The following is a 12,897-nucleotide window of genomic DNA, read 5'->3' as shown; positions in this document are numbered from 1 at the left end:
GGGTGCATGTATCTTTTTGAATTAGAGTTTTTATATTTTCCAGATATATGCCTAGGAGTTGGATTGCTGGATCATATAATAGCTCTATCTTTAATTTTTCAAGAACCTCCATACTCTTTTCCATAGTGGCTACACCAACTTACATTCCCACCAACAGTGTAGGAGGGTTCCCTTTTATCCACACCCTCTCTAGCATTTATTATTTGTAGACTTTTTGGTGATGGTCATTCTGACCAGTGTGAGGTGATACGTCATTGTGGTTTTAATTATCATTTCTCTAATAATTAGATATGTTGAGCATCCTTTCATGTGCCTGTTGGCCATCTGTTTGTCTTCTTTGGAGAAATGTCTGTTTAGGTCTTCTGCCTATTTTTTTATTGGGCTATTTTTGTTTTGTTTTGTTTTGGTTTGTTTTCTATTGAATTGTATGAGCTGTTTGTATATTTTGGATGTTAACCCCTTGTCGGTCACATCGGTTGCAAATATTTTCTCCCATTTCTTTGATTGTCCTTTTATTTTGTTGATGGTTTCCTTTGCTGTGCAAAAGCTTATAAGTTTAATTCAATCCCATTTGTTTATTTTTTCTTTTATTTCTTTCGCCTTGGGGAATAAACTTAACCAAGGATCTGAAAGACCTATACACTGAAAACTATAAAACATCGATAAAGGAAATTGAAGATGATTCAAAGAAATGGAAAGATATCCCATGCTCTTGGATTGAAAGAATTAATATTGTTAAAGATGATCGTACTACTTAAAGCAATCTATAGATCTAATGTGATCTCTATCAAAAACCAATGACATTTTTCACAGAACTAGAACAAATAATTCTAAAATTTGTATGAAATCACAAAAGACCTAGAATTGCCAGAGCAATCCTGAGAGAAAACACAAAGCTGAAGGCATAACCCTCCCAAACTTCAGACAATACTACAAAGCTACAGTAATCAAACAGCATTGTATTGGCACAAAAACAGATATATATAAATCAGTGGAACAGATGAGAGCCCAGAAATAAACCCACAAATCTGTGCTCAATCAATCAGTGACAAAGGAGGCAAGAATAGGCAATGGAGATAAGACAGTCTCTTCAGCAAGTGGTGTTGAGAAAGCTGAACAGCCGCATGTAAATCAACAAAATTAGACCACTGCCTTACACCATACACAAAAATAAACTCAAAATGGTTTAAAGACCTAAATATAAGGCATGACACCATAAAAGTCCTAGAAGAGAACAGAGAAAAAGCATTCTCTGACATAAATTATAGCTATATTTTCTTAAAAGGCAATGTTTTCACTGAGCAAATGAAGGAAATATGCACATGAAGTTATCTAGCATTAAAAGCTAGAAGATTTGTTTCCATTATTATTGTTTTAATACGGAAATGTAGGACTTTGTCCTTAATTAAAAATGCCTGAGGCCCCATTCAGTCAGAAATAAGGTCAGGGCACAGATTCAGGTTTGTCTGATGTAAGAGCCAGTGCTCATTCTCATGTTAAGGTTCAAAGAAAATAAGGGAAGTTTTAAATGTTTTTGTGAAAATCAAATGCATGCAAGTAGTATAACCTAGCATACTTTGGAATAAGAAGTGTGTAATAGTCAAGAAATGGCTGTGACAATGAACATGGGAGCACAAATTCCTCTCAGAGGAAATGATTTCATTTCCTCCGGGTATACCCAGAAGAGGGGCTGTTGGATCATGTGGTAGTTCTATTTTCAGTTTTTGAGGAACCTCGTACTCTTTTTCAGAATGGCTGTACCAATTTGCAGTCGTCCCAACAGTGCACAATGGTTCCAATTTCCCCATGTTCTTGGCGACACTTCTTATCTTTTATTTTTTTTGATCCTGACAGGTGTGAGATAATATCTCAGTGTGGTTTTGATTTGCATTTCCCTAATGACTAGTGACGTTGAGGAACTTTTTAGATACGCGTTGATCTCTGTATATCTTCTTTGGAAAAATGTCTGTTCAGATGTTTTGCCTATTTTTTAATCTATTTGGGTATTTTTTGTTTTATTATTGAGTTATATGTGTTCCTTGCATGTTTTGGATATTAACCCCTTATCAGATATGGTTGGCAAATATTGTCTCCCATTCTATGGGTTGTCTTGTCATTTTGTTGATGGCTTTCTTTGCTGTGCAGAAGTTTCTTTATTTGATGTAGTCTCACTTGTTTATGTTTGCTTTTGTTGCCTGAGCTTTTGATGTCTAATCCAAAAAATTAATATACTGTTTTGAATGCTGGAAATTTGCTAAGAGAGTAGATTTCAAGTGTTCTTATCACACATGCCAAAAAAAAAAAAAAGGTAACTGAGGAACTATGACAATTATTTTGACTTAAGTAATTATTTCATTATGTGTATACATATATGTATCAAATTATCATGTTATATACCATGAATATATACATTTGTTATTTAAAAATAACAATTTTTTTAAAAAAAAAATGTTTGGGGCCAGGTTGATTTTTTTTTTTTTTAAATGAAGGTAGGAAGGTCCTTGTGTAAAAAAGGTTTTTTTTCCTTTTTCTCTATTTTTCCAAATTTAGCTTGCATGTTCTTACCTAGGAGTCTTTTTTTTTTAACTTGTTTTCCCTTGCCCCTGTCAGTTACTAGCTCTGGTTTCTGTTAAATATGAATATACTGTCCTAAACAATTGTTTTAGAACAATTGTTCAGTAATCCCATGTTTTGGCTCCATTTTTCTGAGCTATGGATTTTCTGCTGCTCCAAATATCTCCATTTCTCAGTTTCCTCCCTCAGCTATTTTAAGGGAAATCACTGCCACAAAGAAAAAGAAGAGGACTATTTCCCTGCCTGTATGCTTGACTCCCAGTTTGTCATCTCATTTCTTATATGAAAAAAATCTGCAAAAAATCATGTTCAGTACCCTGTGTTTTCCCTCCAGTCCAGTGGAGGGAAGGAGACCTCAAAATCCTCTCCAGTCTCCTCTTCTCAGGCAGCCTGGGTACTTTGCCACCCATCCAGACATCTTCAGAGACTGGGAAAAGTCTGCTTGCTCCCAGATAGCCTCAGAAATTTACAGTGACCGGGTCCTTACATCAGAACATCAAAATAACCTGTTTTTTTCCCACACAGTCCATAATATTACGATCTAATACGAATCTCCCAAATGTATGTGGTGTTATATTTATGTCATAAGTGATACCATATTTTTTGCATATTTATGGGTGTTAGATGTATCCATTTTCTAAAACAAGATGAAAACAAATATTCCAACCCAGTATACCTTAAAAAAAAAAAAAAGAAAGAAAGAAAGAAGAAGAGGGGGGCAGCGGGGATATGTATGATGGACAGAGTACCTGGCTCTGCTGACTGTTGGACCTTCCAGTGATTTAAAGAACATCTTAGTCAAATTTTATGCCTTTTTGTAACCTGATAAAACGCACCTATGAAGTAAGCTGTAACTCTGTTAGTCTATCAGTTGCAATATAGAGTTTGAAACAAAACACGTTCAAAAGCAAAGCCTTTACTGAATTCCTTGCATTTTAAAAGGTACATTTAAAGTTTTTCATTGAATCATTCTGATTTAGGAAGATTTTAGAAAACCAGCATTTCAAAACATGGAGGGGGAATCACTTCTTTCTACCATAATAAACCTCCAGAAGAGAATCTAGTTTTAGAAAACTGAAAGGTGGCTTAAACCAGATAAGATCTAATGGAAGCTGTATGGTGGTGTTTTGTTTTACTGAAAGAACAGAACTTTGTTGAGGAAGCATTCTTCAAGAGAGCTTGAAGGATGAATTCAGTGGTCACAGAACTTGACTGGCAGTTGGTTTAGATGTACGCTCAAGTCTTGCATCAACCAATGATACTCTGTTAAACCAGAGCACATTTGGGTAAATTTGTTGCTTTAAGCCCAAGATGGATTAGTGTTATGTTGACTTACATTCTTTAAAATAGGTCAATTCCAGGATGTTTCTTACCCTGGAGGAAAAAAAAAGTTTAAAATAACCTATGGAAGAAAACTGTTTTTAAATAACCTTTCTTTAACAGTTATATACATGCACACATATGAGAGCTTTCCTATATGGTGTTAAAATTCGGTCTTATATAGATGTAATTCTGAACATCTGTGCACTGAAGTACTCTCCTGGGCTTCTGAATTTGGTGTTAGACTTAAAAATGAGAGACAAGAAATACGTGTTTGAGATCTGAAGCAATTACAATGAACGTTTTATTTTATGTAGGCTCTTTACATTGTCCTTTTTATTATTTTCCTCTTAGGCTGAAAACCTTCTCCTTGATGGTGATATGAATATTAAAATTGCTGACTTTGGTTTTAGTAATGAATTTACAGTCGGGAACAAGTTGGACACGTTTTGCGGAAGCCCCCCCTATGCCGCTCCCGAGCTTTTCCAAGGCAAGAAGTACGACGGGCCCGAAGTGGACGTGTGGAGCCTCGGCGTCATCCTCTACACGCTAGTCAGTGGCTCGTTGCCTTTCGATGGCCAGAACTTAAAGGTATCAGCCAAATTTCGGATGAATGTCCTCTCCCCAAGCCCGATGATTTCCAAAGCCGGTTGTAAGCGCTTCCTTTTTCTTTGTAAGGAACTGCGGGAGCGGGTCTTACGAGGGAAGTACCGTATTCCCTTCTATATGTCCACCGACTGTGAAAACCTTCTGAAGAAGTTATTAGTGCTGAATCCAATAAAGAGAGGCAGCTTGGAAGTAAGTAATTCTTTCTACTCCAGATCTAAAGTTTAACAATTAAAACATTCGAGGAACTGAAGAGCATTTTCAGTAATTTTTTTCCCAGGGTTGTTTTTTGTTTTTTGTTTTTTGTTTTTTTTAGGAAAATTGCCAGATCATCTAATTTGCCTTTTGTTTAGAGCGAGAGAAAGTGTCGTGATGCTTTCACTACTCAAAATTGTACAGTAGATTTCTCTAAAGACTTATTTCTTCTTTGTCCTACAGTTAAATTTAAAAACATCATCAAAATAGGGTTAAATTTGACTTAGCTGAAGGAGGAAAACTTGGCTTGTGTCAGAAATTGCTTGGTCCAATACAGAAACCTTGTATTTAGTAAGTACAAATATTTCAAGGATAAGAGAAGATAGTGAAAATTCTAATCCAGTGAGTACTTCCTGTCTGTATCTGAAATTAGTATCTGATAGTAAAAAAAACTTAATAGAACCCTTTCAACATGAGTTACAGAAAACTTGTAGATGTTTAAGTTGAACACATTGGAAACAGGTATTTCATTTCTGAACACACTGTTGTGTTGCCTACATACATTCCATGTGTGAGATTATTTACAGTGACAGACACTATTATAAAAGTGTTAAGTATGTTACAGCCTGTAACATCAGAGGTTCACATAACCAAAATGTCTAACTTTTTTTCCTTCTGACACTGCAATCAGGACAACTTATTTCTTAAGTATTTTGCCCATCTGTTCTCAAGAATATTTTAGCCTGTGCTAAGATAATTTCAGAGATTCAGCATGTATTGTTCGCTAATACTTTTTTGTCTTCATTTATTTGCCTTAATAGAGAGGGTAGAAAATTCAGAGAATTAACCTCATTTAAACTGTACTTTTTTAGTGTAGCAATGGGGCCTTCTGGCACGGACTCCATGCTGGTTAGGAGGCAGCCTTATAGTGAGCCATCCCTGTGTACAGAGCTCTCAGGTTAGTCTGGGCTTTGTAATTTTATTTCCAAAGTACTTTTCACTGAAAGATACCATATGTGTTGATGGAAGTTAAGGGATGGTGACTTCCACTGGGAAATATTTTCAGTGCTTTATATCGGTGAATAAGTTATCAGGTTTTTTTACTTTATTATTTGTTTAAATGTGATTAGTTCCTTCCTATGATTTTTGTGGTATTTTTTTTCCTTTGAGGGTAAGAGGATATGTTAATAATGTTTTAACAGAGAAACTTGTGCAGTAAAAAAGCCCGCTTTCATATTATTACTTTTGTAAATTCACTTTCAACCATTTTAGTAGAACATTATGTGAAATATTTAAAAAGTCAAAATTGTTGACTGTCATATCAGTTCTAAAATTTTATTGGAACATGAGGCTCTCTTAATCCTGCTTTATGACCCACTTTTATCATTGGAGCCCAGTTTACCTGATTGTCACTTAATAAAATGTTCAGAGTTGGGGCATTGGCCCAGCTAACGAGCAGAACAAAAAGACCATTCAAAAGATATTTTGGAGGAATGGATGCTACAAGTCTCTATGGACAATTGATAAGATGTACTTGGTATCTTAATGATGATTAATTTATAGTAGCCAAATATTTAAGTCTTTTATCCTTAGCATTAAGATATGAAAGATCAAAGTATTAGAATTCTCTGAGTTGAATTTAAAAGCCAAATTATTATTAAAACATTTGCTCATCAGAAGCTAAACCTGATGTATTCGAATATAGTCTGGAATCTATTGTTCCAGCTTGTCAAAACTAAGTTTTCCAGCCACAGAACCATGAGTCCCCATTGGAAATACAATCATAATATTGCAGATACTACCATACAAAAGCTGGTTTGCTTCAGAGTCCCAGAAATGACTTTCCAGAGAAACCTGACGCTCCTGAAAAAAGAAAAAGATTTCTTAAACCGTATCTTAAGAAACTCCCCTTGAAATAGCGATGATGATGAAATTTACTAGTCTTCACTTTTATTTATTCATACCAACTTTATTATCAACTTTACAACAAAAAAACCATAGACTATAAAAACAACTATTTTCAAAACACCAATTTTCAGAGTATAAACAAATTTTTATATAGTAAAAATGCTTTCGTGTCATATCGCATTCTCTTTTTTTTTTAACTTAAATGTTTTTAGTACATACTTTTTGCTTTATCGTGAGTGACCTTCCCTGTCAGTAGCAATATTGTTCTCCTTCAATTATGAATAAAAGTTTATTAAATTCTTCTCTGCTTGTTGCACATATGAGTAGTTTTTGCTAAAAATGATGAGATATACTTTTGCACTTTGGGATATGTGCTGAGATAAATTCTCCAGACCATAATTATGGGGTCAAACAGTATAAATAGTCTGCTAGGTCCTATGTGTCATTGCCAAAAGATAGTATGTGACCTAAGGCATTTGAAGGTACCTATTCTCCGCAGCTTGTTTCGAGTATTATTGGATAGAATAATTTCTAGTATTTGATGCCCTTATGGTAGTAATACAGTCTGTCATAATTGCTTTGATTTGTATTTCTTTCATCAGAGATAATGCTCAATATTTTTAATGAATAGGTTGTGTGCTTCTTCATGTCTAAGCTCTCTGTGTTCCTTAACTGCTTGTCTAAAGGAGTCTGGTTAATCAGCCTCATAGACTTGTATTAGCTTTGTACATTTTGATACGAAATAGTTCCCTGTTAATTCCCATATTTTAAAAAAATGGAACTTAATGTATTTTTTCCACGTTAGTTGAGTATCTAATTCACTAATATTGAAATTTGATATAAGGAATCTTGATTTAAGTAATCTGCTGCTTATTGTCTCATTAAACTTATTTAACTGACACATCTTCCTGTTGCTTCTCACATATGACTGTGTACTTCATTAAAGTATTTCATAAGGTCTTATAAGTTATGTACCTCATCCTCCATGAAGATAAAATTAATGAAATTAATTTCACATTCTACTTACCTGACCTGTAGTTGTTTCTAGATCTAAACAGTTGTACAGTTTTTTCAGGTTGTGTTTATGGATGCTGTCAACTCTTCCTAATTGCACTCATAATGGAAAGGACGCTATCACATATAATGTTGAAAGGATTTGTGTTTTATGTTGTATGCTGGGGTTTTTTTTCCTATTTATTGGCATTTTGGTGTGTCTGGATTTTTTTTTTAGAAAGAAACTAAACATTTTTTCTGCTATCCCCTCTTTGTATATGCTTTCATTTTCCAGTCCTTAACCAAGATAGACTATTACCTTTCAAAATCTGAGCCTCAAGCGAAGCTCCTTCTTATTGTCCTTTCTCTGTCGTCTTTGATCTTTTTTTTTTTTTTTTTTCAGAAAAAATTGGTTTTGTCCACATACATGTTTGTCCATGATGTGGACAGATAATAATGGTTATGAAATGAGCACCAAATAAACACAGTTGAACTGAGAAATATCAGAAATTTTGGATTATTGTTATTTTGCTTTTAATTGTTTATCTTCCAACTACCAAATCTCTTCCTGCTCTTGTATTTCTTACTTAATTCATGGCTGCTTTGTTCCACCAGGCCCCTCAGTTAAAATCCTCAGAACCCTCTCGGATTTCATCCTTCCCTCATTCCCAAAATGAATTTTGTCATCACGTACTATAGATTGTACCTCTGTAGGTTTTCCTTCTTCTGTTTCCTCATGTTCAGCTCAGTTCTCTGTTGTCTCTCTCCTGGGCATTTTAACAGCTTCCTAAACTGTCTTGTTGCTGATCTCTTCTCTGCATTTAATCTTACCCAAGGCTTCTGTCCAGCCTTATTTTAAACCACTGCCCTGTTTAAAAGCAGCAAACAAGCATTTGTGCCAAGAAAGACAGTATAAGGTCCAGTCTTTATCCTCAAGGACTTTAAATATAGTGAAGGAGACGGACCTACACACCATGAGCTGTAATATAAAGTAGGATGTGATATAACTGCCACTGTAGGATGTAAACAGAGTTCACGGGAACACAGAGGAAGAGCAGATGAGTAACGCAGATAGGAGGTTGTACTCTTTCAGTCTACAAATGATGCTTTGAGCATTTAAGTGCCGGGTACATTTAAGTGCTAGATATGCAATACTGAGCAGATCAGACACGGGTCATTCTTTATTTGGATTGATGGTCTAATAGCAGAGACAATTAACTGGTAAACACAGAATAATTACAAAATGACAAGTTGCATTAAATTGTAGGCAGAGGTCAGAGTACCATGAAAGAGTAACAGAAGCAGCCCAGATTTTGTGTGGAAGTTGTAAAACAGATAAAAGGGAACTTAGGTAGAGAAAATAGAGAAAACCATTCTAGGGAAGTGTCCGTATCTTTTGCTCTGCTGAGAAAATAGAAACCCACTGGTTTCTATTCATGAGTTCTTCCCCCCCACTACTACCATACTCGTAATGTTACTGTCTGAACCCCAGCCAGCTCCGTACGTCCCTGTGGCAGTGGAGAGGTGTCTTTTTTCTTGTCCAAGACTTCGCCATTCCTTCCTGTGCTGGATTTAGCATAAATGTGCTTTCTCAGTACCTTCCTCCTTCAGTAAAGCTTTCTCTTCTGTACCATCCACAGCTCCTTTCTACTGACTCCTTTCCCTCAGCCTTTATCCTCGTCTAAAGAGCTTTTTTTTTTTTTCCAAGATCCTGTTTTCAGTTCTTTTGGATATATACCCAGAAGTGGAATTGCCAGATCATATAGTAGTCCTCTTTTTACTTTATTGAGGAACCTTCATACTGTTTACCGCAGCAGCAACACCATTTTATAGTCATACCAGCAGTGCACAAGAGGTCCAGTTTCTTCACATTCTCACCAACACTTGTCACTTTCATTTTTTTCGACAGTGGCCCCTCCTGACAGATAGGAGGTGGTATCTCACGGTGGTTTTGATTTCCCTTATGATTAGTGAGTCTGAGCATCTTATCATATACTTATTGGCTATTTGTATATATTCCTTGGAGAAATATCTATTCAAGTCCTTTGTCAATTTTTTAATCAGACAGTTTTTGTTGTTGTTGAGTCATAGGAGCTCTTTATATTTTCTGGATATAAACCCTTGTCTGATACATGGTTTGCAGATATTTTCCTCATTCCATAGGCTGCCCCCTCTAGGTGGCCTTTTAACAGCCCAGGACTGACTGTTGTTTCACAGCCTCAGCTTAAACTTTACTCTGGTAATGCACACCATCCCCTGTTTTCACCCTGATTCTTACTGATTCCTAATTGTGGGCTTAACTCTTGACCATTTTCTTTTCCCATGTGCTCTGAGCTGTCTTCACTGATAACCCTGATTTCCGTTTCTATGATCTCTTCTTCTTTCCTAATGTGTTAGTTAAGTGATGATATTAAGACACAGGTAAATATTTGGTAGAAGACCAGAAAAAGATCTCTTCAATAATCTTAAATGTAAAAGTATGAAGCAGAGGTTAAAATCAGTAGGTTTTTGTGTTAAAATTTTCAAATGTGAAAATACTTCTTCTAGAGGAGCATTGGCAGCAGGTAGCATGTTTTGAATCGATTCATTTGGTGAGTGTGTGGGATGACAGTTGTAGTTGTCCTAAGATACAGAATATGGCCCAAGGTCTTACTTACATCTCCTGTTGGCCTGCTAATCAAAGTAGGAACAGTGGCTTTATTGGAAAGTGTCACATGATTCCTTGTTGACTGAACCAATGAATTTCACACTGAGTAAAATAGAGCTGATATAAGTGGTTGAATGTCCTGATTGGCCAAACATAATGTAGAGTTTATTTCCTAGCAAATAATGAAAGATCGGTGGATGAATGTTGGTCATGAAGAAGAAGAACTAAAGCCATATGCTGAGCCTGAACCAGATTTCAATGACACAAAGAGAATAGGTGAGTATTTAAATGAGAGGCGCTGTCCCTAGGCTAAAAGTCAGAGTCCTTCAGTCCAAATAGGGAGCAATTTTTATTTGAAAAATACTTGCATTATCTTTTCTTTCCCAGATATACACTACAATTACAAAATTCAAGTTCCTTATTTTGTTCTCATATATTATCTTCTAATTCAGTTGTTGTCAACAGTGATATAAAAATTAAAATAATGTAGACAAACCTCATTCTTTTCTTTCAGCAATCCCTAACAGGAGGAATGACTGAATTTAAGTATCAGCACTGATCAGACTATAAATACCAGCAAAACACAGCATGTGTCTTAACCAGAAATGTAGAGGCATGTGTGCTGAGTGAGAAGAGAGACACTCCACCTCCCGCTTTGTTCCCCACCCTCTCAGCGGGGTCCCTCCTACCCTGCCCAGTCAGCGCTCTCCTTCCAACCTGTGCTCTTTGCTTGCTTCTCTTTTCGTCCCCAAAGCCGTCAGAAACTCACAGCTGAGTCATCTCAGCTGTGCTTCTCTCTGGCTTGAGGGCAGAGTGGCGAAGGAGGAGCGTTCTAGGGTGTTAGGAATCTGATCAGAAGAACTCTGGAATGCAGGCCTTCCAAAGAAGGATCAACCTGCCTTCAGATCAGAAAGTGGAACTTGTTAAGAGAGAAGAGAAACCACTCCATGAGTAGCTGAGGGTGTGTTGAAAGAGAGAGGTGTGTTGTGCATTTCGTGTGTGTCACGGACAGACAGAGCCTGTGTCTACCTGGACAGAGGAGCTCAGCTCAAGAATGTGCAAGGCAGTGGGGTAGGCCCATGAATGTATTAACTCATGATACAGGTAATTTCTGCATGAAAAACTGTGGATGGGTATACAGTGTCTGTGAATATACAGTGTATATTAATAATCCAGAAGTTTTTGTAATTAAAATTACACTTTAAAATTTCAGAATTTAGTTTTTATACTGAATGTTGACAGACTTGCCTATTTTTGTTGCTTTGTTTACTAAAATCCATTTTCAGAAAATTTGCATTTTTTTGTTTTTTATTTCTAGACATCATGATCACCATGGGTTTTGCACGAGATGAGATAAATGACGCCTTAATAAATCAGAAATACGATGAAGTCATGGCTACTTACATTCTTCTAGGTAGAAAACCACCTGAAGTAAGTTTTCACCTTTTCAGATTATTGTGAATTAATTATTGAGCTAAGTGACAGCTAATTATAGATATAATATCAGTAAATACATTCTATATGATATCAAAAATAATATAAAGACCCAAACATTCTTATTTATTAGAATTCAAAATTCGAGATACTAAGAATTAAAAAAAATTTTTATTATTATTATTTTTTAATGGAGGTACTAGGGATTGAACCCAGGACCTCATGTGTGCTAAGCTCATGTTCTACCACTGAACTACATCGTCCCCTTCCACAAGATGCTGAGTTATGAACCGATCTTATTTCCAAATAGCAAAAGAGGTTCTGTTATGAAAGAACAGGCCTCGTGCCTTGCTTAGCTCTAAGAGGCGTCATTCACAGTCAGGTCTTTGATAATGGCATCCCCCAGACTTGAGCATCCAAATGCAACAGCCCTGCCAAAGGTAGTATGGTTATTCTAGTTGTGCAGAAAAGATAGTAACTGTGAAACAAAAGGAAGTGACAGCATTTAAAACAAAATATGGGAACCCAGGAAAAGGTTGTTTGCTGATATTCTGCCTTATAGAGTGTCAAGTGTTTTGATACTTTTAGTTGGGGATTCTCAAAGCCGTGTGCAGTCTGTAATAGGAGAGAGTCAGGAAGTCAGTGGTGATTGAACAATGAAAAGCAAATGATCCTTTAGGACAGCAGATATAAAGGTAGAAATTGAGAGTTAAGAACATCCCAGAGCATTGACAGTTGGTTGAAAATTAGACATCTGTGGGAGGCATTTTATAGAATCGGCTGAAATTATTTATAATTAGATAGTAACTGTTAGTGAAGCAGTACACTCAGCTGGCATTTACTGAACCTACTCTGTACCAGAAACTATGCTAAGTACTGTGAGTAGAAAGATTAGAAGGTCTGTAGTCTCAAGGAGCCCTCACTCTGGAGGGGAGAGAAGCCATCCACAGTGTGGTCTATGCTCTGATTAGGGGGATGTACAGGACACTCTGGGACATAGAAGAGGACAGGCGCCCACAGCAGGCCAAGACATGTAACAGGTAGAATTAACAGTATTTGATAACCTGTTGGAAATGAGGCATAAGAGACTCAAATTTCTAGCATAGGTGGCTGGTTTTGTAAGATGTATTTGCCAAGGTAGGAAAAGAGTGAATATCAGGGGGAAGATAGGAGGTTTGTTCAGTTTGGGGTGGTTGAATTTGAGATTCCTGTTGGATGGA

At 36.3% G+C, this 12,897-nt stretch overlaps 1 protein-coding gene across 2 annotated transcripts in view; it reads left to right on the top strand.

Annotated features, from left to right (window-relative positions):
- The window catches only part of MARK1 (microtubule affinity regulating kinase 1), a 96,980-nt gene that overhangs the window by 67,550 nt on the left and 16,533 nt on the right, over positions 1–12,897 (top strand). For both annotated transcript variants that reach the window (XM_064477280.1, XM_031438402.2), the window contains exons 8-11: positions 4,249–4,485; positions 4,573–4,692; positions 10,420–10,519; positions 11,562–11,674. In XM_064477280.1, coding sequence (XP_064333350.1) covers positions 4,249–4,485; positions 4,573–4,692; positions 10,420–10,519; positions 11,562–11,674 — 570 coding nt within the window. The remainder of the gene's footprint in view (positions 1–4,248; positions 4,486–4,572; positions 4,693–10,419; positions 10,520–11,561; positions 11,675–12,897) is intronic.

The sequence above is a fragment of the Camelus dromedarius genome, chromosome 21 (assembly GCF_036321535.1).
Source record: "Camelus dromedarius isolate mCamDro1 chromosome 21, mCamDro1.pat, whole genome shotgun sequence".
NCBI classification, from domain to species: Eukaryota; Metazoa; Chordata; class Mammalia; order Artiodactyla; family Camelidae; genus Camelus; species Camelus dromedarius.
This window is presented reverse-complemented; position numbering and strand designations above follow the sequence as displayed.